Here is a 26,378-nt window from a genome sequence, read left to right on the forward strand (position 1 = left end):
GCGAGCTGTAGAATTGTCTGTCACCTTCCCAATTAAAAGATCTTGAGAACAACACATTCTGGTATGTCACTGGTGAAAGAAGGGAGCTAATTCATGTTTGATGTGCAGTAATTGTAGCCTCAAGGTAGCAGCTCTTGGCAGAGACTACAGATGGTAAATGGATAATTAAAAACTTTTATTCAAGCCGTTGATTCCCAGGGTTCTAAGAAGCATAGCTATGTCTCTCCTGCTTCGTGGTTACAATGTGACATAATAAATTCATTCAGTGTTGTGCAACAGGTTAAAACAAACAAACAAACGTTTATTTTGTAGTAAATATTCTTTGGATATATTATAACACCATATATTATCATCCTTCATTTGTGCATTAGGGAAACAATGACACAATTACAGATATAAGGTTTGAGAAGAACTAAGGAAACAATAGTTCTCTATTTTCAATGAACCGTAAAAAATATTGGCAATGGAATTTACAATTGATATTTGCATCTTCCAATATATGTATCAATAGCCTGCTGTGCAAAACTTGTAAGTAAAATGTGGTAAATAAATTGAAAGATTTAGGAAGTTTTCCCCAGACTATTAACTACTGACTATTAACTAGAAATCAACTCTGAAAGGCTTATCTGACAGGACTAATTACAGCTGAATAAAAATATTTTACAATAGTCCCCAAAACAGATAAATTACAAAAAATGCATTTGACTAAAAAGGACATTCTCCTTGGCCTGTAGCCTGCGTGTACATTTGGAAAGTCTGTTTCTCTCACTGAAGCATAATGTACAGCATCATAGTAGTTGCTTGGTCGAAGAAAGAAAAAAAAAAAAGACCTCAGCTTTTCATGACATTACTGGGATTGCATCACTGTTTGTTGTGTTTGTAGAGCTGGACAGATGTAGGTGTCCTCTATTTGGTCTGTTCGTAGAGTTGGAGGTCTAGTTTGACCCACACCTCTCCTGTGGGAACTTCATGCAGCAGCAGACGACGGTTTGCTGCACCTTTACTTTCCATATCCTTCTTTATAGTCGCCACGGGAACCTCTGTCCGGCCCAGGAAGTCTGTGGAGAGACACACACTGACCCACTGACTGGTTCTACTAAACGTGTACTATATATCAGCTGTAAAGAAGCCATATATGAGCTATGTGTGTTTGTTTGAACGTGCTTGCGTGAGTGTTATGTTGTCATCTTTAATCCAGTGTGTGTGAGATGATTTCCACTGACCATCAGGGGAAAACTGGTCTCTCTCAAACACAGTGATGCACAAGACGTCCTGGTACAGGTCCTTGATGAAGAACTGACAGCTGAAGTTCCACTTGGGGTTGAGGGTGTCGCTGACCGGCCGGGACGTGTAGCACTGGGCCCCCATGGTCAGCTCACAGTACGGGTTACTCTTACCTGGGGGAAGGGGATCATATATCAGGCAGCAGAAATGACCGGTACAGTAGCATCCCTCAGAGACCACCATGGGTCATCTGGGCTATATTGAGGATAGATTCTTTGTAGGTGTGCAGAACAGAAGCTCTCACCGTTGGGCTTGCAGGCCTTGAGCTCCTGAGCCTCTGTGACGGTCACCAGCAAGCGGCCGATCCCACTGGACTTGAGAGAGCGTGCTGGAGAGAGAGAGGAGAGGTTAGGTGAGGTGAGGGGGGGGAGGGGGTGGAATCAGCAGGATAGGGACACTTGCAATGGGTATAGAATACATGCATGCTCTCTTTCTGTCTCTCGGCCTCTCTCTTTCTCTCTCTCTCACACACACACACCTCAGAAACGATGCAACTCACCCTGATATGCTTTTTCTCTCTTTTTCTTCTCAGTCTCGATAAAAAGCTCTGAAGCAGCTTTGATCCTCTGGACCCACGTTGTCCTAAACAACGAGTACTGTTATCATACAGCCCAATACATCCTGTATATGTACGCTGGTGCCAATTTGTATGCATGTTCATCATAACAGCGTGACTGCATTTTTCAAAGCTTTTTTTTTAACGATATGCATGTTTAACTGTGTTTCGTGTGTGTCTACCGCTCATTGATGGTCTCGGTCTTGAGTGTGTACACGCGGTCGATGTGCGAGATGTGGAACAGCGGTTCATCGCTGGACGGGTCCGATGGCATCTTCACCAGAACCTCGTTCAGAAACAACGGCTGGAGATCCAGACGGAAGAAAAAGCTTCCTAGTTAGGAATAACCTAGAGCTCTAGACCAACACCAGATTATCTTCAACAAGCAACTAAATAACCCCCCCCCCCCATCCTGAGCATTTCCTCCCCTGTCCTCACCGTCTTGTACATCTTGAGCTGCATGCTGGACTTGGGGCTGAAGAGCTTGTCGGAGGAGGAAGAGGAGGAGCTGAACTGCTTGGCGGTGTGCGTGAGGAGCAGGAAGTCGTTGAAGAGGAAGGCCCACAGCTCCCTGCTGCTCTTGGTCTTGTGGAGACGCCCGCTGTGCAGTAGCTTCCGAGGCCCCAGGCAGTTGGTCAGGGAGTTGAACACCAGGTGCTGGAGAGAGGGACAAGGAGAGACCAGGAAATGAGATTCTTTTGAAAAGAATCGGGAAGTGGAACAAAGAAAGACACAGATCTTTGGAATCCGTAATCTGTAGCAACATTCTATTCGAGATATGTCTACTGTACATGTGTGTGGTACATGCTGTACCTCTATGAGGCCGTCAGACTGTATGTGAGACTGGATCCACTCCAGCCTGTCTGAGTTCTCCTTCTCCCTGACGCCCTCGTTGACCTGAGAACACAGCTCCTCCGCTCGCTCCAGAGCCTCCCTCAGTGGCCCCCGGTCCACATGGGCCTCTGCAGTGTGCTCCAGGATCTGACACACACACACACACACATATATATGAACAAATGAGTGTCTAACAGGACTCACAGACCATGGCACATGTATGCTCCTACGTGAGTGTGCATTTGTGTGTGTGTTTGTGTCAAAAAGACTCACATTCTTGATGAGTAGTGGGTAGCGGGTGATTCTCTGCATGGGCTTGAGGAGGAAGCTAGACAGGGGCATTCCTTTACAGCGGTAGTTGGTGGCGATTTTCTGTTAAGGAGCCGAGAAAACGCCAGATAAAGTGAGGATGAGACCGTACTGGGCCCTTCTCACCAGCCTTCAGTCAAGTCCTCAGGGGTGTAAGTAGGCTCCGTCTCACCTTGAGGAAGTCCTTGAAGTCTTGGTGGTTGTTGGTCTTGGCCTGCAGCAGGGCGGCAGCGTTGAGCTGGCAGGAGCAGAAGCGGATGTAGGGCTGCATGTGGGCCAGCTCAGAGGCCAGCAGGTCTCCTATCACCTGCACCGGCATGTTCTCCCCTCCCATCTTCTTTCGCACACGCAGCGCCCTGCACACCACACCACAGCTGTCAGTACACACTGTTCAGTTCCCAAACATCTCCACAGAGTCTCCACTTCCATGGCTGTCGACAGGGAGTCCATGGATGTTTTTAAGAAGAATGCCTTTCCTTCAAGGTTATGTCCTAATGTAAGGGTCCTGATCTGTATAGTAATGTATAAGGACTGCCTCAGCCAGTCTTACTTGAGCAGTTTGGTGTTACACATTATCAGCTCTCTCCAGTTGACGAAAATAACCCCCATCTCAGCCTCTGTGAGACGACCAGACTCAGACATGGGCCTGTGGAAGACCTGTTACACACACACACACACACATACATACACACAAACACACACTTTCAGTGTTTCTAATCTGATGTGTGCAATAAAAGTGTGTGTGTGTGTGTGTGCTACCTCCAGCACCAGCTCCAGGTCCTCCAGGTAGGTCTCCTCAGTCTGAATGAGCTCATGGATGTAGCCCTGCCTCTTCCTCTCCTGGGGGGTCATGGTGTCCAGGGTCATCAGGTCAGCACACCCTAGAGCCCCCAGCAACACACACACTTTGATACCAAACACGGCACAGACGCGTGTGTTTCTGAACGCCATGTGCGAGCGCATGGCGTACGGTATGTGCACACGTTTGTAACGTGCGTGCGTGTGTTTGTATTGAGTGTGACGTCAACAAACCACCCACAGTTGCTGTGTTAAAACCATATCTTTATTACCAGCTCCATGTTGTGTATGGATATGATCAGACCAATATGAGGCAGGTTGGATTACAGGCCTGGCGGGCAATTACATCAGACAGTTGTATTCGAGGTGAGATAGATTTAGAAGAAACGTTGATTTCACTGTAGCGGGTTAACACAATCAAAAGCAACCCCAGTATTAGACAGTATTTGCAAAAGGTATTTGATGCAGGTCATACTGGAAACCATGTCCTATTCAAGATATAGCAGGCAATGCTAACGTTAGACTAAACTAACACAAGTACCTCCAATGGGGGGTGTCGACCCCAGGTGATTGCATAGGAGTGAGTGAGTGAGCGGCTACAATATGCACTGGTACACTGACTAGTCGGATGAAACTCAGCTATCTATCCATGGTTACTGCCTTACTGGTTCCTAGGTGTTGTTGGAAAACATCCAGATTCTGTCTCCTAGTGTTCAACATGGAGACGAGGAGAGAGAATGTAAGAAATCAAGGAAAGATACTTGAGATTCGGCCCTTTTGTGTCGCTGGTGATGTACAATATTGACAAACTGAGAACATTCTTTGTATATGCAGCACTTAACGTAAGCTTGTTGATCTAGTTCTAGGCAATGATTCTCTAACCTAAGATCTTTATTGGTCCAGATACTGCAGCCAGGGTATATATGTATTTGTATATACAGTATATAACATAATTTGTGTCAGTGTAAATGACCCTGTGAGTGACCAATAATGCAGATACACAGCCTCAGTGTTAGAAAACTAAAAGGCTTTTAGTTAGCCAAAATGACAGTTTACAATGTGATATTAGAATACTGTATTCAAAGTGTTATAAGATGTATATATTTCTTTATATATTTACGTCTAAAGCAAAACTACACATTCTATGATTCTGACATCATCTCAACTTAAAGAGGCCATATTAAATCCAGCTGCCTCTCTCACTTGGTTAGTTAGTGGAGACTAGGGGAATAGAAAGAAAAAGAGAGAGGAAGAAGACAGGACACGGACAACAGAGAAATAACAAGAGTTAAGAATTAGAAAAGAAAAGTAAGGAAGATAGAGAAGAACAAGTCCTAAACAATTGATAAAGCAGAAAGCAGAAGAGGTCTTGCTGGCAGTTTGGGTCGGAACATCCTGGCGGAACAGGGCATTCTGAGTTCTGATTGGCTCAGAGAGGGAGAGTAGGGAGAGGAGGAGGAGGGAGAAGAGAAGAGAGAGCCAGTGCTACTGTCCTACAGAAAGAGATATGCAGCGGAGGAGAGGAAGGGGGTAGTGAGTGTGATGAGGAGAGATGGAGGGAGAGAGAGAGACAGCAGTCATTAATATTACAATCTATCACTGTAACCTATGAGATCATTTGTATAGGCTAAATTGCCGTTGAATGCAATCTGCATTTTCAATCCTATTAAAAAGCACCACATTTTTATAACCTTTTTTAATAACCAATTTGACCGTGGGTAATGAAAATGTCATAATGTGTGTACCTATTTTTAAATGTAATACGTGACTTGTAAAACATGTTTGTCAAGTGATAGTTTTTATATCTATGTATACTGTATGTGTGTGTTTATGTGTGTGGGAGTTCATGAAGTTTAGTCTAATTAAGCATTCAGTATGTTCTGGATTATTAACAACAACCAACTGCTGTTGAGGGACCACAGACATGAATACTGATCACACACACACACACACACACACACACACACACACACACAAACAGATGTACACACACACACACACACACTCTCTCTCCCGCTTTCTTTATAAGGAATCCCCCATGACTCAGTATAAAGTGCAAGGAGAATTCAAAGATGAGATATTTTATTAGAAATAGAAAGCCCTTCAGCTGTTTTCCAGCCCAGATTGTGTTTACCATGTACCACTGTCAGCATGTGTTAGTGCTCACACCCAGACCAGGAAGTGCAGTGAAACACAGATCCCGATCCATCACCAGACCCAGACCCTCGTCTCTCTGTCTGTACTTACTCTGGATATCTCCACACTCTCGCATGATCTCCGACTCAGCTGCACCTGCAGCCAGTGAGTATCGGGCCAGGTCAAGCAGTGAGCAGATAGATATACACCACGTAGAACAGACAGCACTCCCTATCAGTCATAAGAACGCAGTGACACCTGTGCGGCTCTCTCATGCGTCTCTCGGTCACCTTGTCAGTGCACATCATGGCCGTGGTCAGGGCTAGGCACATATGTGGTCTAGGTACCCCAGTACTAAGCTGCTGCTTTAAGTCTCCATTGTTAGGTTGTTGACAGGGACTGACATTGGGTGGGACAGGGGGTGGGACTCACATTGCTGGCTAGGGTCACACTCTGTGGTCATCTTGATGTAATTGGTGGGCAGCAGGCCCGTGACCCCGTTGACCTCTCCCCTCCACCAGTCCGGGTTGTTTTTGTCCAGCACGCTGATCAGCTGACCCTTGGAGAAGCTCATCTCGTCCTGGTTGGCTGCGGTGTAGTCGTACATGGCGATGACCTGGCACACTGGAGGGGGGGGGGGGGTTGTGGAGAGGGGCGGGGGGGAGTGGAGAGGGGGGGGGGGAGTGGAGAGGGGGGGGAGTGGAGAGGGGGAGGGATTCTTTAGTATATGTTTCTTTTTTTTAATTATTATTTTAATTAGCAGACACCTTTATCCAAGGCGTCTGCTCATCCCCTGAAGGGTATGATGTGTATGGAACAGCCCTGTTCTAGTCCTGTCCTAGTGGTGCTGACCTGGTACGGGTGCAGGTGTTGACTTGCCGCTGGTAGGACCTAGGAGCTTGACATGGGAGGAATGGAACCAGCCTCTTTGACGCTTCCTACCTCTGGCCTAGCGGACAGGGAGACGAAGAGAGAGAAGCAAACAACTTTTACACATGATCTCCTATATCATGTACAGCACATGACACCTTTCTCAAAATATCATGCAGATCGTTAGGCTATTTTTGCATTTTTGCCCACAGTATGTACAGAATTCTTACAAGACCTCTCAACTAAAAGCAAGGAGACATCGACCACTGTTATAAATGCAATTTCCATCACAACTGTCCACTTTATTAGAGTATGTTATTGACCAATCACTGATCTATGTTTTCGACCAGTTGAACCCTCATTCCTTGAGTCAAGTGCGGTGCAGAGCCCATTAATCTGATTAGTCTAGCATCTCACTCTCACCACACTGACCTGACAGTCACTTGTCTATCTCTGGCTGCATCTCACTTGTCTGAGGTACTGTAGCTCCCTCTCTCCTATACTCTACTCCTATACTTTTCATCGAACCCAAGTGGCCTATGGTGCCAGTACACTGTTCAAACAAGCCCAACTCAAATACTGTGAGGATTGCTTGGATGTCTGGTATCTGATGTGATAAACACAGTAGGTGTGGTGGACTGTTCCTCCTACCTGCAGTTCCCCCAGCCACCAGCCGGAGGAGTTCTTGGCCAGGACTACGATTAGTTGTCCTGGTGACAGACTCAGCTGCTCAGTTGTCAGGGCAACAGCAGTTGTGACGGTTTGGGCAATCTCTGTTGACCAATCAAAATCCCCCATAGACTTTGAGAATAGGTCAACACCATCTGGGTGGGAACACTAACTCCATAAGGGGATGGCTATTTATTTGGATTTATGTGTGTGTGTGTGTGTGTGTCTGGGTGAGTGTCTGTTTGTGGTCACAAACTCAGTCCTCACCAGGCTTCTTGGTTGGACCCCCAGGTCTTGTTACCTGAAAAATAATGGAACTGATTACAAACTATTAATCCTTCACCTCCTGACTGTCGAGAGACACACACATGGTCAGAGTCTAGGACGGAGGCCAGTCTTAGGATCCCATGCTCATAAAGTTACAGTAGGATTAATGTGCTCAATGCAGCCCTTCACGTCACATCAATGTTTAATTTATTACATGTTGAGAAGACTGATAGGTAAGGATTCAAACCTAGATGACCACTGTAGTTTCAACTGACCTCTGGTTCCATAGGCTTGACATAGTTGGAGGGAAATACCCCTGTTTTATCTCCTATACACCCACGCCACCACTCGCCCTCACGCTCCGTAACCATGACGACGTCCCCCTCGACAAACGTCAAGTCTCCCGCCTCGGGGCTCTCATAGGTGTACAGGGCCACGTACTCTGGTTGGAGGAGAGTCAGATCAATTGACTGACAGATGACGGATGGGCCATTCCAATTGGTCGAGACTAAACAAAGGCATAGATAGAGGCACACCTACCCTCCAGCTGGCTGTCTGAGGAGTCAAACTCATCCACGCTGGAGTATATGTGTCTGAGGAACACACAGGTACAAGAGGACCTCTTTACACACCCTGCTCTCACACACACACACACACACACACGGACATATCCGCCATACACTGACTGTACATATCATTAGGTTTATCTATAATAATATGTACTTGTACGAAAGGGCATGTCACATCGAGAGGTGTGTGTGCACAAGTATGAAACAGTAATAGTAGCTTTAAACCAGGTGTGTGAGTGTGTGCGTGCGTCAGTACCGATCATCAGCCAATGGCAGTGTGTGTATCATTACTCTGTGCTGCTGTTGCCCGTCTCCACGGTGACATAGTGTTTGGGAAACCAGCCCTGGGTCCCGTTGAGCTGCCCCAGCCACCAGTCCTCCCTCTTCTGCAGCACGCTGATGACGTCATCCTGGGAGAAGCTCAGCAGCGTGGTGATGACATCACTGGAGGTGAGGTTGAGCTGGGTGTCTGAGGAGGCTGACCAGGAGGAGAGAGCTCTGGCCAGGAGGGGAGCAGGGGACTGGGACAGGAGGAGGAGGAGGAGGAGGAGGGAGAGGAGCAGGAGACACATTGCACACAATCATTATGCATTCATATATGTGTTTTGCAGACAGTATGTCAGCCAGTCTAACAGCCATGCCAAAAAAAAGCCAAGTTAAGAGAGTCCAGTGCATCCATGCATTTGACCATCTGCACAAGCTGAACTATGAGACACTACTGAATACTATACCCTATGAGGTAGTAGATGTGTGTGTGTGACCCAGAGAATACATCTCTAACTACGGCTAAAAATATCAACTAGTGCAGATATGATGTTTGTGTGTATGTGTGTGTGTGTGTCGGTGTTAGCCCTTGTCCCAAGGCACAGACAGCATCTCTGCCAGAGTCTGTCTCCAGCCCAAATGCTCTCTCCATAGTTCCTCCCACCAGGAAACCAAGCTGGCCTCAAGAATGAACCACTGCAGCTGGAACTGAACTGTGCCCCCTTAGAAGGGGGCTGATGTCCTGCTACTCCAACAACGAGGGCTTCATTATATTTCCTTGGCATGTGCCATATCCCCTGCCCCCAATTCTCTTTGCTTTTTGAAATTCGACACTAGGTCAGTATGTAAGAAATAACTTGGCCATTGTGCTGTTCACTGGGCTGCTTCATCTGCCATACCAACTATTCAGTCCTACGGTATCAGTTTTATGCCTGGAGGGTTGGAAACAACAATCTGGGTGGAATGGAACACAGCCCAGACTCTTCTGAAATGGAACAAGAACCACCAAGGTATATTTCATCTGTGAAGCTAAGCACCGCCCACGTCCAGTGTTTTTACCTGTGAGGAGTCTGAGGGGGAGGGGCCTGGGCTTGGGGAGGAGTTTGGGCCTGCAACTGTTGCCTCCTGGGCTGGTATTCTGGGTGTGTGAAAAAGAGATAGAGAGACAGCGAGAGAGATAGAGAGAGATAGAGAGAAGTAGAGTGAGAAAAAAGAGAGAGACAGACAGACAGAGAAAGAGAAAGAGAGAGAAAGAGAGTGGGAAAAGGTGCATCACTTTTATTATCAGTGCAAATAAGGAAAACCAAATAAAGAAAGAAGGTGAAGGTAGACGGTTAGAATGTGTCCTTGGTTTCTCTTATCTCTCACCCCAATGTGGGTGGTGGAGGGGGGCAGGTGGGGGGTAGAAGGGCCAATCCAGGGGCAGGGGTTGTTTCGGGGGCAGGGCATTTCTCGGCATAGCTCTCAGGGAACCAGCCCCTGTTCCCATGGTAACTTCCACATAGCCAGCCTGGCTCTCCAGTAGTCTGCTGGTCCACCTGCATGAAGGGAGACATAGCTGTCATGACGTGCGTGTGTCTGATCATTATGGAAACATTCTGCCATTTTCTCCGTCAGTTTGAGGATATCTTGGTGTGTGTTTGGGTGTGTCGCACCTCTATCAGACAGTCTGCTTCCAGACTGAGCTCGTCTGCATTGCGGGCCGGGAAGGGGTACAGGGCACGGTAGGTCACCAGGGTCGATGACCTCTGGGCACTCATCAAGGGATGGGCTCCTCCTGTCTCCAGCTGCACGGCCCTCCTCCTCTCTTCCTCTTCGTCTTTCCTCCTCCTCTTCCTCTCCTCCTCCTGGGCTTGCTCCTGGGTGGCCCGCAGACGGGCCTGCGCCTCTCTCTCCTCCTCCTCCCTCTGCTTGGCCCTCTGCTCCTCCTCCAGTCTCCTTTGACGGGCCTCCTCCTCCTCCCTCTGTCTCCTCTCCTGTTCCCTTTTCTCCTGCTCCCTCCTCTCCTGCTCCCTCGTCTCCTGCTCTCTCCTCTCCTGCTCTCTCCTCTCCTGCTCTCTCCTCTCCTGCTCCCTCGTCTCCTGCTCCTTCCGATCCTGCTCCATTCGTTCCTGCTCCAGCTTGGCCAGCCTGAGAAGGTCATGCACCGTAAAACACACGCTCACAAGACACCTGCCTAGACATCATACTACCTGAGTTTATAAAGGTGTGATATAACCTATAATACTAAACAACAAATCATAATATAATCCGTGATTTTCCTCATAATATATGTGTATGTTACACGTATATATTAGTGTACAAAATGGTACTTATAAAGTATACGTATGTATGAGTGTGAGATAGTGACCTGGCGGCCTCCTCCTCTTCCCTCCTCTTCCTCTCCTCCACTTCTTCTCTCCTCTTCCTCTCCTTCTCTTCGACCCGACGCTTCTCCAGCTCTCTCAGTTTGAGCTCCTTGACTCTGTAGAGATCTTCCAGCACAACCTGCTGCCTCCCCTGCTTCTCCCTCAGCTCCTAACACAACCACAAACACACACGGTCAACCTTCAGGACTGACAGGACAACCACAAACAAACACAGTCAACTTTCAGGACTGACTGTACAACCACAACCCTAAACAGTCAACCTTTATTTCTCTTCCTTTCAGTACATGCAGCCACATACATTCCATTTGACTGTTCAAAACACAACCAGCACCAGTAGAGCCACAGACATTGTAAAAATAGATTTGGAACATGTATTTATTGTTAAACAGGTAGCATGTAATATGAATTCTAAATGTGTTGTATCATGAGGAAATGGTGTTGATGTCATGGAGGGAAAGCAAAATAAAGAAAAACAAGGATGAAGAGAGCTACACAACAAAGGCTGATGTCATATAATACCATAGGCTTCCAAAAAAGAAGAAAAAGACAGACAAGAAAAAGCAAGCATATCAAATCTCCACAGGAAGAAAAGAAAGGTGTTGGGATTCAAGTCATGAGAGCCTGAGAAGGGGAAACCCTGGGAGATGGAAGAACAGGGGAGGAGCGGAGGAGGATGGAGGGATGAAAGGAGATAGTGAGAAGAACAACCTTGATGAGGAGGAACAGTTGGCTGAGACAGCCCAGCAGAGAGAGCAGACTCTGTAGAACACAGTCATCCATGTCCCCAAACTACGGTAGGAAGAGGAGCATGGGGGGGGGGGGGGGGGGGGGGTGAGAGGGAAGGTGGGACGCAAGGAAGGAGAGGAGAGTACGCATGGTAAAGTGGAGAGGCGAAGAGTGAGAGAGAGAGAGAGAATGAGTGAGAGTGAAAGAGAGAGACAGAGAGAGAGAGAGAGAGAGAGAGAGAGAGAGAGAGAGAGAGAGAGAGAGAGAGAGAGGGTGAAAGAGAGAGACAGAGAGAGAGAGAGGGTAAAGAGAGGGCCCCAAACAAAGACTGAGAGAGAGACAGAGAGAGAGAGAGAGAGAGAGAGAGAGAGAGAGAGAGAGAGAGAGAGAGAGAGAGATAGAAGGAGACAGAGAGAGGGAGACAGAGAGAGGAGTGCGGGGCAAGAGATGGCAAGAACAAGGAGGAGCAGAGGTATAAAGGGGCAAATATGGAGAGGGGGAACAGGTGGTCCATTGCAGGAGAGATGGTGAGGGTCAGAGACAAAAGGAAAAAAGAGAGTGGGGTTAGACGACACCACAGAAAGAATTTTGGAAAATATGGGAGAGCAGGTTTTACCAGAGATAAGCATTAGTATCACATCCTGTTCTAATGCAAGAGTCGAGAGAGGAGGATGCACAGTGCTTGCCAGGTATCAAGTTATTAACCAGCATTGTGTCAATGAATGGAGTTAGTGCCACAAGAACATTTGTGTGTGTGTGTGTGCGCATGTTAATGGTTACGTAAACGTTTGCAGTGCCTGTGGAGAGAATTTCTCATGTTACAGAGGACACCTCTATTCTATTCCGAGTTAGATCCAACCAAGACTTGTCCATGTCAGGGCTATGGAGGTCAAGACTGGTCTGGTCTGTGTCAGAACTATGTCTATAATGGTGTATGTCATGTAGTATGTGTGTATATATATATATATATATATATATATATGTAAAGTGTTCTAGACTGATCTGATCTATGTCAGAACTAACTACAGGGTCATAGTCTTCTAGGATGGTCTGGTCTGTCTGGTGTATAGAGGTCTAGGCTGGTCAGTCTGGTCCATGTACAGGTGCTGTGTGGTGGTCTCGGACCGTGATCTCCTTGTTGTACTGGTCCATCAGGGCTAGCTTGCTGGTGGTCTCTCTCTCCAAGGTATCCAGCTGGTCCTTCAGCCTCCTGCAGGCCACGCCCTTCTCCGCCATGCCCCCGCTCACAGAACTCAGAGTCTCCACTGCAAGGCAAAAGTGCAAAGGTTAGCAGGACAAATCATGTCGTATACTGTCTAGTATTTGAATGGTGTTGTGTGGGTGTGTGTGTGGGGGGGGGGGTGTACTGCTGCTTACAGTGAAGGTTGTTGAGGTTTATGTTGCGTAGTGTCTCATTAAGCTTCTGCTGCTCTGGCACTAGCTGGGAGAGCTTCCTCTGGCAGTCCTGCGCACAAACACACACACACACACACACACACACACAGGTGAGTATTTTGGGGCAGGGAGACAGTGGGTGGTGTAAACGGAGGGTCCAGACATACCTCAAACTGCAGTTGGAGGGTGTTGATCTCAGAGATCCTCCCGTCTCTCTTCTGATTGACGAGGTCCAGCTCCGCCTTCTGGATACGCCTCTTGCTCTGGGCGTCACGGAGACAGTCGGAGATCTGCTTGTGCTTGCTACCCTGGGAGACGGAAACAATGGACAACAGCACTGACCAATCAGATGTCGTTCGATACGTTGTATGTATATTGCGTGTGAGTTTGTTAATGATACATTTGCGTGAATGTGTGTGTGTTTGTGTGTGTGTCCAGTATGTCTAACCACAGCCTCCAGCTCCATCTCCAGACTCTTCTTCTTGGCACGGAGCTTCAGAATCTCCTCCAGCTCTCTTTCCTTCTTCTTTCCCAACTCTTCCTTCTTCCCTCGCTCCCACTCCACTCTCTGCTGGCGTTCCAGCTCCTGCTCACAGGCAGAGAAAAGAAGGGGGGAAAGAGGAGGAGAGAATGCGAAAGCGAGACATAATGAAATAGAGAGAGGAAGAGCGAGATTGAATGTGAAAGAAAGAGAGATGGAAAGAAATAAAGAGAGAGACAGAAAGAGAGATGAAGGAAGGAGATAAGGAATAGTCGTGATATATACAGAAGGCCTGGGGTTAAATATACAATATATAAAACCACATACACACGCATGCATGCATACACCATAAAACACAAAAAAGAAAATGGGAATAACTCTACCCACCTCCTTCATTTCCAGCTCTCTGAGTCTCTCCTCCTCCCTCTGTCTCTCCAACTCCCTCTGTCTCTCCATCCTCCTCTCCTCCTCCAGGCGCCTTCTATTGTCCTGCTCCCGCGCCTCTCTCTCCTTCCTCTCCTGCGCCTCCTTCCTCTCCTTCTCTCTCCTCTCTCTCTCTTTCCTCTGCTGTCCCTCTAAAGCCAGTCTGCGTTTCTCCAGCTCTGCGCTGCCCCGTACAAAGTTCTCCTTCAGCTTGTCCTCAAACGACACTTTGGATGGTGTTAAGAGGGCGGGAGGGAGGGTTAGAGGGAGGTTGATGGAAATATAGATGTGTCAGTTGTGTTCATGAGTCATATGTGCCCTTTCTGCATTAAGATGTAATCATATTATGAGCTTGTGCTTGTTGGTGTGTGTGTGTGTGTACCATTGCTCTTGGGCCTCTGAGTGCTCTCCGAAGGCTCAGGTCCATCTATAAGTCCAGTGGAGATGTAGGGCACAGTTCCATTCACTAGCTCAGTGGACCTGCCTCCTCTGGGAGAAAAGACAGAAGGAGACAGTAGTGTAAGCATCCATCCATCTTACAATAAACAGGTTCCACAGATGGATTCTTGAGCTTTGTGTGTGTGTGAGAGTGTGTGGGTGTATGCTCGTGAGAGAGTATGGGTGTGTATGTGTATGTGTGTCTGTGAGTGTGAGAGAGAGAGGCAGAGAGAGAGTGAGTGTGTTACCTGAGAGAGGGGGGTACCAGATCGGCAGGCAGGGAGAGAGGCAGAGGATGTCCCGTCTTGGCCATGTCTACCAGGTGCATGGCCAGAATAAACTCCTCAGCTCTCAACTGGCCATCCTTATCCACATCGGCCAGGGTCCTACACACACAAACATGTACATACACAGACACACCATCAGAATTACAATACACAGCAAACCTGGTTTTGTCCTAGTTTATGAACGTTTTTATTTGAGAACATACCCACACACACTCAAGCCAGCATGAAAACAAGCCCACACACACACACACACTGCTACCCACCAGATGGTAGCTAGCTGGGTCTGGGTCAGGTGGGAGGCTGTCAAAGCATGCCTAACCTGAGGTCCTAAAACACAGAAGATGAGATAGATCATGAGATAGTGACCCGAACAGCTTCAGGATGCAGAGGAGGCTGATCGCAGGTCACAGCCACTAGAATGGTAGTCAAGACCAGTCAGTGAGTGGGTCCAGTATGGTCAAGTGTGTGGACACGCAGTCCTGTGTGTGGCTCATGTGTGGTCGGGTGTGGTTGTCATGCCCACCTGAGAGGTAGCCACTCATGAGCTTGTCCAGCCCGTTGAACTGCTGACGGTACTTGAGACGCGAGGCCTGGGGCACCGCCCAATCACACAAGCCCGTCTTAGGGGAGTTGCTGGCCAGAGAGGTGGTGGAGGACGAGTTAGAGCTAAGGGGGGAAGAGAGAGAGAAAGATGTTGATGATTTTTGGTTTTAAGTCTTAGTCAGTCAGTCAAATATAATATAAATAGTCAAAAGACTCTGAGAGAAAGAGAGAGAGAGAGAAAGAGAGAGAGAGAGAAAGATGCGGGAGAGGGAGAGTAAGACAAAAAGAAAAAAAGAGAGGGGATAAGCAGAAAAGGATTTTCAAAGAAGGGAGAGAGACGTCTTACATCCTGTATTTTATATAACATATCAATGCAGTAGGTTCCATCGTCTGCTGTCCCTGCACCTCAGTGACTGAGAGCCCCAGGTAGAGATGCTTCAGATCTGCCCTGCTTTTCCTCTCTCTGTCGTATCCACTACTTTACTTACACTCACTAATTGCCTGGAAGCTCCCTGGTGATGTTTCTTGAGATCTTAATTAGTTGCTCAGGAGGAGAGAGGAATCTGGCACGCTCTGTCGGCCATGGGGGCTCAGACATGCCAGGTTGCAAACATTTCCTGACTTCTTCATTAACTTACACTGTAGCCATCGGCCATTTTGGGTCTATATTGTCGAAATAAACAGTTGTCAATACACAGGAGTTGTGTGGGAATGACTCACAAGCTGGTTGAGTTTGTTCATTCCATAAGAATGCAAACTAAGCAAGGGTGTAAACCCACAGCACTCCCTCGAGACTGACAGAGGATCAGATAGACAATGAGACAAGCAGGTGTGGGATGATACCTCTGCCACAGGGTGTGTGTGTATGTGTCTGTGTGCGAGGGAGGGAGGGCGTGTGTGTATGTGTCGGTGGGCGAGGGCGTGTGTGTGTATGTGTCTGTGTGCGAGGGAGGGAGGGCTTGTGTATGTGTCCGTGGGCGAGGGCGTGTGTGTGTGTGTATGTGTCTGTGTGCGAGGGAGGGAGGGAGGGTGTGTGTGTATGTGTCCTTGTGAGAGGGAGTGTGTGTATGTGTCTGTGTGCGAGGGCGTGTGTGTATGTGTCTGTGTTCGGGGGGGGGGGGGAATATGTCTGTGTGCGAGGGAGGGAGGGCGTGTGTGTGAACGAGAGAGAGAGTGATCGAGAAACAATGTGTCTTTGTATGTGTGGGTGTAAGTCTGTGTGTGTAAGTGTATATGTGTGTGCATACATACAGTACACCTGGGCTTGTGTGCACTCCAGCAGGGTTGTGGTGTAACTACTTGCATTGCCTTTAATCAAACAATGAGGAATGTGTGTGAGGACCGACAAGTCAGTAAACATGGGGCTGTGACGAGGAGAACCAACAATGCTTCCTCTATGGCCACTGCCTCTAAGTACATGTGCTGTTGTTAAATAAGCAATGTCCATATGCGCAGCAAACACACACTCGCACGCGCACGCGCACACGCGCACACACACACACGCACCCTCTAATGGTGTTTTTTTCCCTCTTTCTCCCTCTCTCAAATACACCTGTTGTTACAAACACGAGGAAGTCATTAAAGCGTAAGAAAGTGATGAGTTTATGTTGGAACCTTTTCTCTTTGCTTAAATACCACATGAACAGTGTTTCATTTCATTTTTGTGTCAAACAGTGAAACTCAGAATCGTTTTTATTTTCACTGGTAACGAGTCCTGTTCTCTCTTTCTCAAACACATGGACTACTTCGACATGGTTCGGAGGAAACATTCCTAAACCTGTCTCTTGTCAGGCAGGCATACTTGAGCTGATGGAAAATCTACAAACCGCAGACAGCAGTCAACCAGTGTCCTTCTTACATCCTATGTTTAACTTGCAGGACTTAGGCCTCATCATGTAATACTACCACTTCCTGTGTGATAGACTTCCTGTTTATTACCATTTACACACTGTGTATGATCATCTACTTCCTATGTACTTCCTGGTTCTTACCTGCTGGAGCCCAGGTCTAGGAGGGAGTTGGCTTTGGACATTCCCGTGGATGGAGAGAAGGCCATCGGGGAGGAGAAGCCAGAGAGAGGGGGAGCTAGAGAGAAAGAGAGAGACAGAGAGAGAAGGATGGGAGGGTCATGAAAAGTGTTTAAAGATCAACGATCCGTTTATGTGTAAGGGAGATACAAGTACGTGAGTATGCTTGCATGTGTCCAAATGTACATACACGTGTTCAGAAAAGTGTGTATTCATAAGAATACATATGCCCAATACAGCATTCTCTGCAAGTTTGCTCTTGCGTGTTTGTAGATTTTTAATCTTATCCTCCTGCCCGATCACACAGGCACACACTCACGGCAAGTTGACGACTAACACAGAGATATATGATACACAATGCTGTTTGTATCTCTCTAGGGAAGCAACATCTCCCTCATCCCTTAGTCACAGTAGAGAGAGAGAGAGAGAGAGAGAGAGAGAGAGAGAGAGAGAGAGAGAGAGGCTGAAAGAAAGAGCGAAAGAGAGAAAGCGAGAGAGAGCCACGGACGCCGAGAGGTTCACGCGCTAATGGGTCTCTTTTCATGCTGTTAATTACTGTTGAAACAGAGAGAGGGGGATGGAGGGGAGACACAAAAAGGGAGAGAAAGGAGCGAGCGAGTGTGACAGAAACAAGAGGCGAGGACGAGACGGCGGGCGAGAAAAAGGGAACCCAAGAGCACAAGCTGGACAGATCAGAGACAAAGGAAGAGAAGGTGCGCGTCCGTGTGTCGGAATGCGACGGGGAAGAAGAGAGAGAAAGACGGACAGAGAGAGAACAAGACCGTCAGACAGAGAAGGTGAGAAGGAAAGCAGTAGAATACAAATGGCTCTCTCCTCCCTTCCTCTCTAATGCGCAGCAGATATGGGCAGGGTGGCATGTTGCTGTTCACTTCTCGTGTCCCTGGTGAGATCGGCAGATAGCAGGGCAACAACTCATGCGCGGGCACGCACACACACACACACACAAACACACACACACACACAGATATACACACAGGAACACATCAATACAAGCAAACTCACACAGGCACACACGTCCACTGACGCCCCCACACAGGGGACACCACACATAGCCGCACACACGCAGTACACTTTGAAGATGACAACATCCATTACTTATACAATCGGTCCCTGCATAGAAACATCCAGGCTGAATACACCAAGGTCATAGACAGGGCTTCAGAACTCTTACCCAGCACTGAGATCCACAACTACAGCTCAATAACCCCACATGCTCTTTGACCAGACCAGATGACTATCTGAGGGCATTTAACCTTGTGATGTAAGAAGATGGAGAAGATTATGGGGGAAGAGGCTAAGGAAGTCAGAGTCAGATGGCTGAGCGGTTAGGGAATCGGGCTATTAATCAGAAGGTTGCCGGTTCGATTCCGAGCAGTGAGAAAATGACGTTGTGTCCTTGGGCAAGGCACTTCACCCTACTTGCCTCGGGGGAATGTCCCTGTAATTACTGTAAGTCGCTCTGGATAAGAGCGTCTGCTAAATGACTAAATGTAAATGTAAGGAAGCAAGGCTATGATAGAGTCTTAGAAACAAACACTTGAAGAGTAGGGTACCTGCTGTGGTGGAGAGCGCCGAGGAGGTGAAGAGGTTGGCATTGCCGTTGGGCAGTCCTGTGGTGCAAAGTGGTATCAGGGGCAGGGTCATACCTGGGGGCACCAGGGGGGGCACAGAGGGTATGGAGGGGTTGACGGGCATGGGTGTTAGGATGGACATGGCTGGCATTGTTGGCATCATTGGCATGGTGGGCATGCCGATAGACAGGTTTGGCATGGAGCCCATGCCTGGAGAGGAAGAGTGAAAAAAGAGGGGGGGAGAAACAGTTGGATAAGTTGGGAAGGGAGGCACAATTAAGAACTGGGCCGAATGTGGGTCATCTGAGGGCTGTACCGAAGCGGACTGATGATGCCATCATGGAGGTTGGATTGGAGATGGGCGGCTGCTTCATGATGATTGGCAGAGCAGGAGGGAGGCTGCGCCCCTGCAATTTTAACTTGATGAGCTTCATGGCGATGGAGAACTCCAGTCTGTCCATCCTCCCATCACTGTCCATGTCGGCCAGAGCCCTGAGAGAGAGACAGAGACAGAGAGAGAGAGAGAGAGAGAGAGAGAGAGAGAGAGAGAGAGAGAGAGAGAGAGAGAGAGAGAGAGAGAGAGAGAGAGAGAAAGAGAAAGAGAAAGAGAAAGGGAGAGAGAGAGACTTGAGTGCCCACTGGAGTGTTTCACAAGCTTATCTTAATGACGCACATCGGTACTTTGAGATGGACTGAGAAAGGGAATATCAGGGACATTCTCAAGACATAACTTTCTACAAACACATGCACACACACACACACACACTGATCCAGTCTGCATCTTAAATTCCACAGCTTGCCTTCACAGTTCTGCTCTAATTACATTACTCACACACAAACACATGCACACACACACATAAAAGTCTTGTTTAAACTGCCATGGGTGGGGCAGGAATTGGAACAGGAAGTCAGGACTCAACAGGAAGTTCAACTGGGGGAGGGGTTTGTACTGGCCACAACACTGGCTTGTCCCTCTCTCAACAGGAGACACTGGTCTTTAGTCAGACTGCTGAGGGGGGTGGAGCTGCAGAAGAGAGGTGTCCTCACCAGATTTCAGCCAGGACAGAAGCAGGGAGGCCAGACTGGAGGAAGAACTTCCTCGCCTGCTCTCCTATGGACACACACAAACGCACAGAATGACAGATTGATTCAACACGTATGGCTGTATCACATCAATATCCCAGCTATGTCAACAGTCTGCACTCAGTCTGAATACAGGCAGAATAGCCAGAGCAAGACAAACAACAGTTACTGGGAGATGTAATCAACGTCATTTGTCGAAGGTTTTACAGTGTGCGTGTGTGCGTGAGTGTGTGTGTGTGTGTTGTATGTCTGTTGTCTAGGGACAGACCTGACACATAGCCAAGGATGGGCGTGAGAGAGTCAAACTGTTTATCATGTTTCCCTCTCTCCTCTGAAGTGATGGCCCACATACTGACAGCACCTAGAAAGAGGGAAAGAGGGAAGGCAGGAAAGGGAGACGGGATAGAATGAAAGGGAAGAAATAATCAAACTAGACAAACTGAATACCCCAGTGAGGATACAGTTCCTATTACAAACCTGGTCTTCCCTCGATAACCCATGCATTGTTAATACAGAGTACACCCTCAGAAAGCAAAGCTTTCTAGTTCAACCCACAAAAACATCTTAGAGGAGTACTCAATCGAATGTTTTCCATAAATCCACCAGCATATTATGTAAAATGTAATTATTGTGTGGGTAGCGTGATAATGCATAATAAGCATATATATATATGCTAATGTGCATGTGATTTGTATGCAAAACACTTTTTGAAAACGGCAATAGTATGTAAGTTCTTACCCATGATATATTAATATTTAATATATATAATCATAGGCACGACAGTTTGATCTACATATTTTTGGGGGAGGGCTGTAATTTTTTCAACCTTTGTAACGATTCGTCAGGAATTAAATATTAATTGTATTCATTTGGCAATAAACTACCTATCTTACTCCACATATGAGAGACTAGGATTGTGTGCTGCCAAATGATGGCTTTCTAAATTACGTGTCAAATTTTTCTGTCCATGTGATTATAGGAGGAAAAAGTCTCGGACGATAAGCATGTGATCCAGTCGGATGAGCCGGTATCAGGGTGATAGCGTTAAGCAGAACGAATGGGTTCAGACAGAAGTAATGGAGCTGGTTAGGTGCAGATGTGATGGATTTAGACTGCAGTAATCCAGGGGTCTATTTCTAGGGCTTTTTGCAGACTCTGAATCCAAAACCTACAGTCATTTATTCACCACAGACAGGAAATACCACTCTGCCCCTGATGGAACTTCCTGGCTGCTGCTAACCCAAACACCCAGGCAGTCCATGGCTCACCACACACACACACACACACACACACACACACACACACACACACACACACACACACACACACACACACACACACACACACACACACACACACACACACACACACACACACACACACACACACACACACACACACACACACACACAAGCAGATGAAATGACACAATGGGCCCAAGGGCCCGCCAAGGATATTTTTAGGCGAGAAGCTGTGTGTATACATTTAACCTAAAATGTTGTTCTTCCCTAGTTGAGGAGATAAAAAACCCTACTGTACCTAACAACTACAACATGTGCCAGAGAAATACAGAGATTGTGTGTTTGTTTGGTAGTGAGAGCATGAGTGTATGTGTGTGATGAGAGCAGGAGTTAGAAGGTCTTAGAAGTTAAATGTTCCCAACAACTACCTCAGGTATGGCTCAGTGGTAGAACATTTGACTGAAGATCAAATCAAAGTTCAAAATTCAAATCAACCACTGTAGGTCATTTATAATATGGTATGATGACATTAGTATATCTTATAACCATGCTACTGTAAGGGAACTCTCATGTCCCAGACAGCTGTTCCTTTTTGAGCTGTCTGTCTTCAAACACCACTCCCCTCACTCTCCCTATCTTAACCAATCACAGCCAGCCATTCCCGCTCTCTCCCAAACCCCTCCCCTCGCACTATCGCCACGGTAACACCTGTTCAGGTTGCTGTTTTTTCCAGACGACCTCAAAGCAACGCACAGCAGTCCTCCTTCTTCAGCACCGTCAGCAAAAACTAGCATGTCACCCCCCACCCTCAACACAGAATGTAGTTCATCAACCAGAGATGGGAAGAGTTTCCATCTATTCCGGTTGCTTCCACACTGCCCGTTCAGCTAGGGGAGGACTGGCAAGAGCTATTTGGCACAGCACCGATGGGACATGCTAGCATGGATGTATTCAGAGCTGTCAGAGGGTGTTTAGAGTGTGCCTACTGTGTGTTGTTCTGTGTGAACTGTGTGTATTCAGTGTGTGTTCAGTGTGAGGACTGCGTGTGTTTAGTGTAATCAGCGAACCAGCACCATCACCGCACGCAGGAGACCGACCACTTAGCTCCTGTGACCGAGATGAACCCTCCTCCCATCCAGGAGGGTCCACACACAGGCACCCTCTCCACAGTGCTGTACAGACTCGCACCACTCTGTCATTGACTAAATGTGATTATCAAACCCTCAGTAAACAGGAAGCATGACACTAAATCAACTGGGTGTTTAGATATACTGTATGAGGGTTGTGCAGTATCCAAATGAGGGTTCTACAGAGCATTGAACGCTCTGGTTAGAAAACAACAACCACATCACATTGTTCTATGTTGCAATACTGGGCCTCTGCAGCAGCGACGGCAGGGTTAGGCCCAGGGGACTGAGGAGCACCATGGTGTGTGTATGTGTGTAGGAATTGTACTGTGTGTGAGTGCGTGTGTGTGTGTGTGTATGTACTGTGTGTGTGTACTGGTTGTTGTCTAGGAGTTCTCCCAGACCTCAGGAGACATGTTTAACCTCACCACCACAGGTCTCTGAGGAGCAGGCAGGAGAGAAGCACTTTCACTGTTGCTTTCTGCCACTATTTACATATCAAACAGTCTCAGAGCTGAGGTGTATAGAGCAGGCTGCTCTAGAGCTGAGGTGTATAGAGCAGGCTGCTCTAGAGCTGAGGTGTATAGAGCAGGCTGCTCTAGAGCTGAGGTGTATAGAGCAGGCTGCTCTAGAGCTGAGGTGTATAGAGCAGGCTGCTCTAGAGCTGAGGTGTATAGAGCAGGCTGCTCTAGAGAGCTGGAGACTCCATAAACCATAGGCCAGGTTACAAGCAAACACACACACACACACACACACACACTGCTGAAGCAGTGCCAGTGACAGGCAGCTGGAACCATGCCTGTTAAACTGCATTTGTTAAACTTCAGACTCAGTCACGAGGACAAGTCATATCCTTCACAATGACTCTATATATACACACACACACACACACACACACACACACACACACACACACACACACACACACACACACACACACACACACACACACACACACACACACACACACACACACACACACACACACACACACACACACACACACACACACAGACACACACATATGTTAGCAAAGGCACAAAGGCCATTTCTGAAGCTAGTCCCTGAAGGGATTTGGACAGAGCAGCAGCTACTGTCCTAACATCAGAGAATAGAGCGAAAAGGATTAACGACTAGACACACACACACACGCAGACAAACGTACGTAGTGTCTACAGAGGAGACATCCACAAACACGCACACACACAAAATCAGCCAATTTCGAGCAACTGTATATTTACATTATGTTCATTAAGCAGTTTTTTCCCCCAAAAAAGAGCAGAAAACAAGTGAATATTGAAAGTACAGCAGAAAATCAAGGATCATCAATGTTGGCAAGGACAAGTGTGGTGCATCATCTAGTGGACCAGCTCCAGCAGTAAAGGGTGAACCTACTGTCGCCCTCACACCATCAACTAATCACATACATACATACCCATCAGTTTCTTTACTGACGATTCCGGTTCGAGAGTGGTATTCTCAATTTCCAAACTTCAGTGACCTGAGAGTTAGATCATAGTTATGTCTCTCTCTGTACTCTCAAACGTTGCTTTGGTGCCAAATCAATATTTCATTAACACATCCCGGAGAACCAGACCAAATCAAAAGACCTTCATCTTCACCACACACTCAAACACACACGCAGTCAATCTTTACCAAAGACCCCACTACTGTTGGTTGAAGAAGAGAACTGGTAAACTGTAATATTGCGCCTGGAGGACAGAGCAAAGAAGCAGAGAGAGAGAGAGAAAACAATCTCACTAACAGGTTCGAATGGACGACAGCTAGATTGCCTCTCCTCTCTCGTATGTCCATCCCTCTCTTTCTCATAAACCCCCGCTTCCCCCGGTCCTCATCTCTCTCTCCATCCTTCTCGGTCACCACATCCTTTTTCTCATTTCCTCCAGGGGGACACAGAGCAGGACAAACACAGCGATGTCCGCACACACGGGGGCACACGCGGACACACACGCACAGGAACACGCACACACACGCACAAACGGGGCAGTGTTCTTACCATTCATGGCTGCAGGTGAGGAGCAGGGGCAGGGGGGGCTCCGCTCCTCGGCTGGCTAGCTCTCAGACATCTGCAGAGGGAGAGAGTGAAGCGTTAGCGTGCGTGTAAGGGCAAGCAAGGAGAGAGGATGTGTGAGGGGGGACTGTGTGCGTGCGCGCGCGTAATAGAGCAGAGAGAGCCAGAGAAGACGGAGAGAGTGAGAGGGAGCGAAAATGTGCGTGCGAATCCCGTCTTCCTATTAGCAATGCAAGGACGGGCAGTGGGAGAGGGGCTTACGCCGCGAGAAATGCCAGAGAAGGAGAGAGGGAGGTGGAGAAGAGGAGGAGAGACTGAGTGAGGAGGAGAAAAGGTGGGGACAAAATGACAAAAAGAGGGAGAAGAGAGAGATCAGGGCGGAGAGAAACGGAGGGAAGGGAATCAGAGAGAAGGATAGAGCGGTGTAAATAATCAGGTATGCAATCAGAGCGGTATAGAATAGAGGGAATGATTGACAGAATTATGAGAAGGATAGGAGGAGAGGAATAGAGAGAACATGAGGCTAAACAGGACGGAATATTACAACTGCTACTATAAATCTCTCACAGAAGCCATCTCATCTCATCACATCCCTCCCTCCCTTTCTTTGTCAGTTCTATCTCTCCACACTGACTCTATGTCCAAGTCCTTGGTCCTCATTTCTCTCCCCCAATACCTGCTGGAATGACAGGTCATTCGCCTATACTGTGTGTTTCAGGAACACTCTAGAAAAAGGACTTTCACACACACACACACACTTGACCCTTAGAAACACCCCAGTAATGAACTGTCACACTAGGCACCTAGGTTACCATCCGACCCAGCATACAGTAGCTTCTACATTCATACAACGTTGTTTCTAGACCTGTTAGTGTTATTAGTAAAATGACACTCTATAGAGACTCTCCTCCCCTCTCTTCTCCTCTCCATTTGCACTGATATGCCACATCAGTATTGCAAAAAAAAAAAATGGAATCCCATGCACTTGTGGAATGGATCTAGAGGAGGGAACCACACTCTTGCGATGCAGCGATGCCTCCCATGTCTGAGATCAGGTAGGAGACTACTGGGGAGCCAGACCTGCAGCACGCTGAGCCAACAACAATGGAGCTTCCTAGAGAGGAAACAAATCTGTATGTGTGTGTGTGTGTGTGTGTGTGTGAGAGAGAGACATATGGAGAGAGAGACACAGAGGCTGGCTGTCTACATTGTGATTCTGAGTGTACCTTCCAATGTTAGAACTCTGAACCATACACACTGTACATACACACACCCTCTCCCACACCATTAGGCAAAGAACCTTGACCCTGTGTGTGTGTGTCTGTGGTGTGTGTCTAATGTAATCCTGTCATTCTACTGAGACCTTCGTTCTGTTCCTTGGTCATAGTGGCACTTTGTGTGCTGCATGATTCATTTGCATGCATCCCGAGCTTAACAAGATGAATGATTCCCATTCCCACATTCCCACTCTGCCTCTGCCTGATCTAGCTTCCCTAGCGCTGGGAACGTGTTCACCCAGCTGGCTCCCACAGGGAATAGAGAAGGGGTGACCAACCTTGCGTGGAACACCCAACTGTACTATAATACCCAGTTGCACCTGACTGCCCTCCCCTGTCTACAGCCTGCAATACAAGAAGTCAACATGTGATCGTACAGTTAGGTCCAGCATTCTCTCCATCCTGCACTGTCCCTCCCCCTGACTCCTCCTCCTCCTCCTCGGGGTCACCCCTCGTCCCCTCTCTCTCCCTCCGTCCACATACCTCTCCAGCTCCAGCCTTCCTCCCCTTCCACACACACACTCCCCCCCCCCCCCCCCCTCTGTTTGGTTCCCATCCCCTCCCTCTGATTTCCCCCCGCCATCCCTCGGTCCCTCCTCTCTCTCCCCGCCATCCGTCTTCTCTATCTCTCGGCCCGACGTCGTCTCTCCCTCCATCTCCACCGTTCCGTTTGAATCTTACTGTGCATCCTATGTTTCGGACATGCTATGTTTATTTACTGTCCTTCCCTCTTTCTTTAGGATCCCCCTCTCCCCCTGCTCTACCCGTCGGTCTCTCCATC

General features: G+C 47.8%; 1 protein-coding gene across 4 annotated transcripts in view; it reads right to left on the bottom strand.

The window, feature by feature from the left end:
• Nucleotides 1-57: 57 nt before the first annotated feature.
• Nucleotides 58-26,378, bottom strand: part of itsn2a (intersectin 2a) — a 28,788-nt gene continuing 2,467 nt past the window's right edge. Inside the window, exons 1-39 of one of the 4 annotated variants that reach the window (XM_067241303.1) lie at nucleotides 24,054-24,200; nucleotides 23,724-23,789; nucleotides 20,189-20,281; nucleotides 19,885-19,948; nucleotides 19,154-19,329; nucleotides 18,820-19,047; nucleotides 17,210-17,303; nucleotides 15,199-15,341; nucleotides 14,939-15,002; nucleotides 14,637-14,774; nucleotides 14,333-14,439; nucleotides 13,915-14,177; nucleotides 13,495-13,632; nucleotides 13,214-13,354; nucleotides 13,029-13,116; nucleotides 12,777-12,916; nucleotides 10,907-11,073; nucleotides 10,212-10,686; nucleotides 9,925-10,094; nucleotides 9,616-9,694; nucleotides 8,584-8,813; nucleotides 8,264-8,316; nucleotides 7,999-8,165; nucleotides 7,724-7,757; nucleotides 7,439-7,560; nucleotides 6,770-6,866; nucleotides 6,350-6,541; nucleotides 6,029-6,073; nucleotides 3,743-3,864; nucleotides 3,534-3,640; nucleotides 3,156-3,339; nucleotides 2,948-3,046; nucleotides 2,654-2,821; nucleotides 2,279-2,497; nucleotides 2,023-2,144; nucleotides 1,784-1,866; nucleotides 1,529-1,612; nucleotides 1,224-1,397; nucleotides 58-1,058 (exon numbers count right to left, since the gene is read on the bottom strand). In XM_067241303.1, coding sequence (XP_067097404.1) covers nucleotides 907-1,058; nucleotides 1,224-1,397; nucleotides 1,529-1,612; nucleotides 1,784-1,866; nucleotides 2,023-2,144; nucleotides 2,279-2,497; nucleotides 2,654-2,821; nucleotides 2,948-3,046; nucleotides 3,156-3,339; nucleotides 3,534-3,640; nucleotides 3,743-3,864; nucleotides 6,029-6,073; nucleotides 6,350-6,541; nucleotides 6,770-6,866; nucleotides 7,439-7,560; nucleotides 7,724-7,757; nucleotides 7,999-8,165; nucleotides 8,264-8,316; nucleotides 8,584-8,813; nucleotides 9,616-9,694; nucleotides 9,925-10,094; nucleotides 10,212-10,686; nucleotides 10,907-11,073; nucleotides 12,777-12,916; nucleotides 13,029-13,116; nucleotides 13,214-13,354; nucleotides 13,495-13,632; nucleotides 13,915-14,177; nucleotides 14,333-14,439; nucleotides 14,637-14,774; nucleotides 14,939-15,002; nucleotides 15,199-15,341; nucleotides 17,210-17,303; nucleotides 18,820-19,047; nucleotides 19,154-19,329; nucleotides 19,885-19,948; nucleotides 20,189-20,281; nucleotides 23,724-23,727 — 5,226 coding nt within the window. In that variant the 5' untranslated portion in view covers nucleotides 23,728-23,789; nucleotides 24,054-24,200 and the 3' untranslated portion in view covers nucleotides 58-906. Of the gene's footprint in view, nucleotides 1,059-1,223; nucleotides 1,398-1,528; nucleotides 1,613-1,783; nucleotides 1,867-2,022; nucleotides 2,145-2,278; nucleotides 2,498-2,653; nucleotides 2,822-2,947; nucleotides 3,047-3,155; nucleotides 3,340-3,533; nucleotides 3,641-3,742; nucleotides 3,865-6,028; nucleotides 6,074-6,349; nucleotides 6,542-6,769; nucleotides 6,867-7,438; nucleotides 7,561-7,723; nucleotides 7,758-7,998; nucleotides 8,166-8,263; nucleotides 8,317-8,583; nucleotides 8,814-9,615; nucleotides 9,695-9,924; nucleotides 10,095-10,211; nucleotides 10,687-10,906; nucleotides 11,074-12,776; nucleotides 12,917-13,028; nucleotides 13,117-13,213; nucleotides 13,355-13,494; nucleotides 13,633-13,914; nucleotides 14,178-14,332; nucleotides 14,440-14,636; nucleotides 14,775-14,938; nucleotides 15,003-15,198; nucleotides 15,342-17,209; nucleotides 17,304-18,819; nucleotides 19,048-19,153; nucleotides 19,330-19,884; nucleotides 19,949-20,188; nucleotides 20,282-23,723; nucleotides 23,790-24,053; nucleotides 24,201-24,305; nucleotides 24,376-26,378 lie in introns of those variants that run through there. The other 3 variants (XM_067241300.1, XM_067241301.1, XM_067241304.1) reach the window with 3 other exon arrangements.

This window comes from Osmerus mordax, chromosome 8, assembly GCF_038355195.1.
Source record: "Osmerus mordax isolate fOsmMor3 chromosome 8, fOsmMor3.pri, whole genome shotgun sequence".
NCBI lineage: Eukaryota > Metazoa > Chordata > Actinopteri > Osmeriformes > Osmeridae > Osmerus > Osmerus mordax.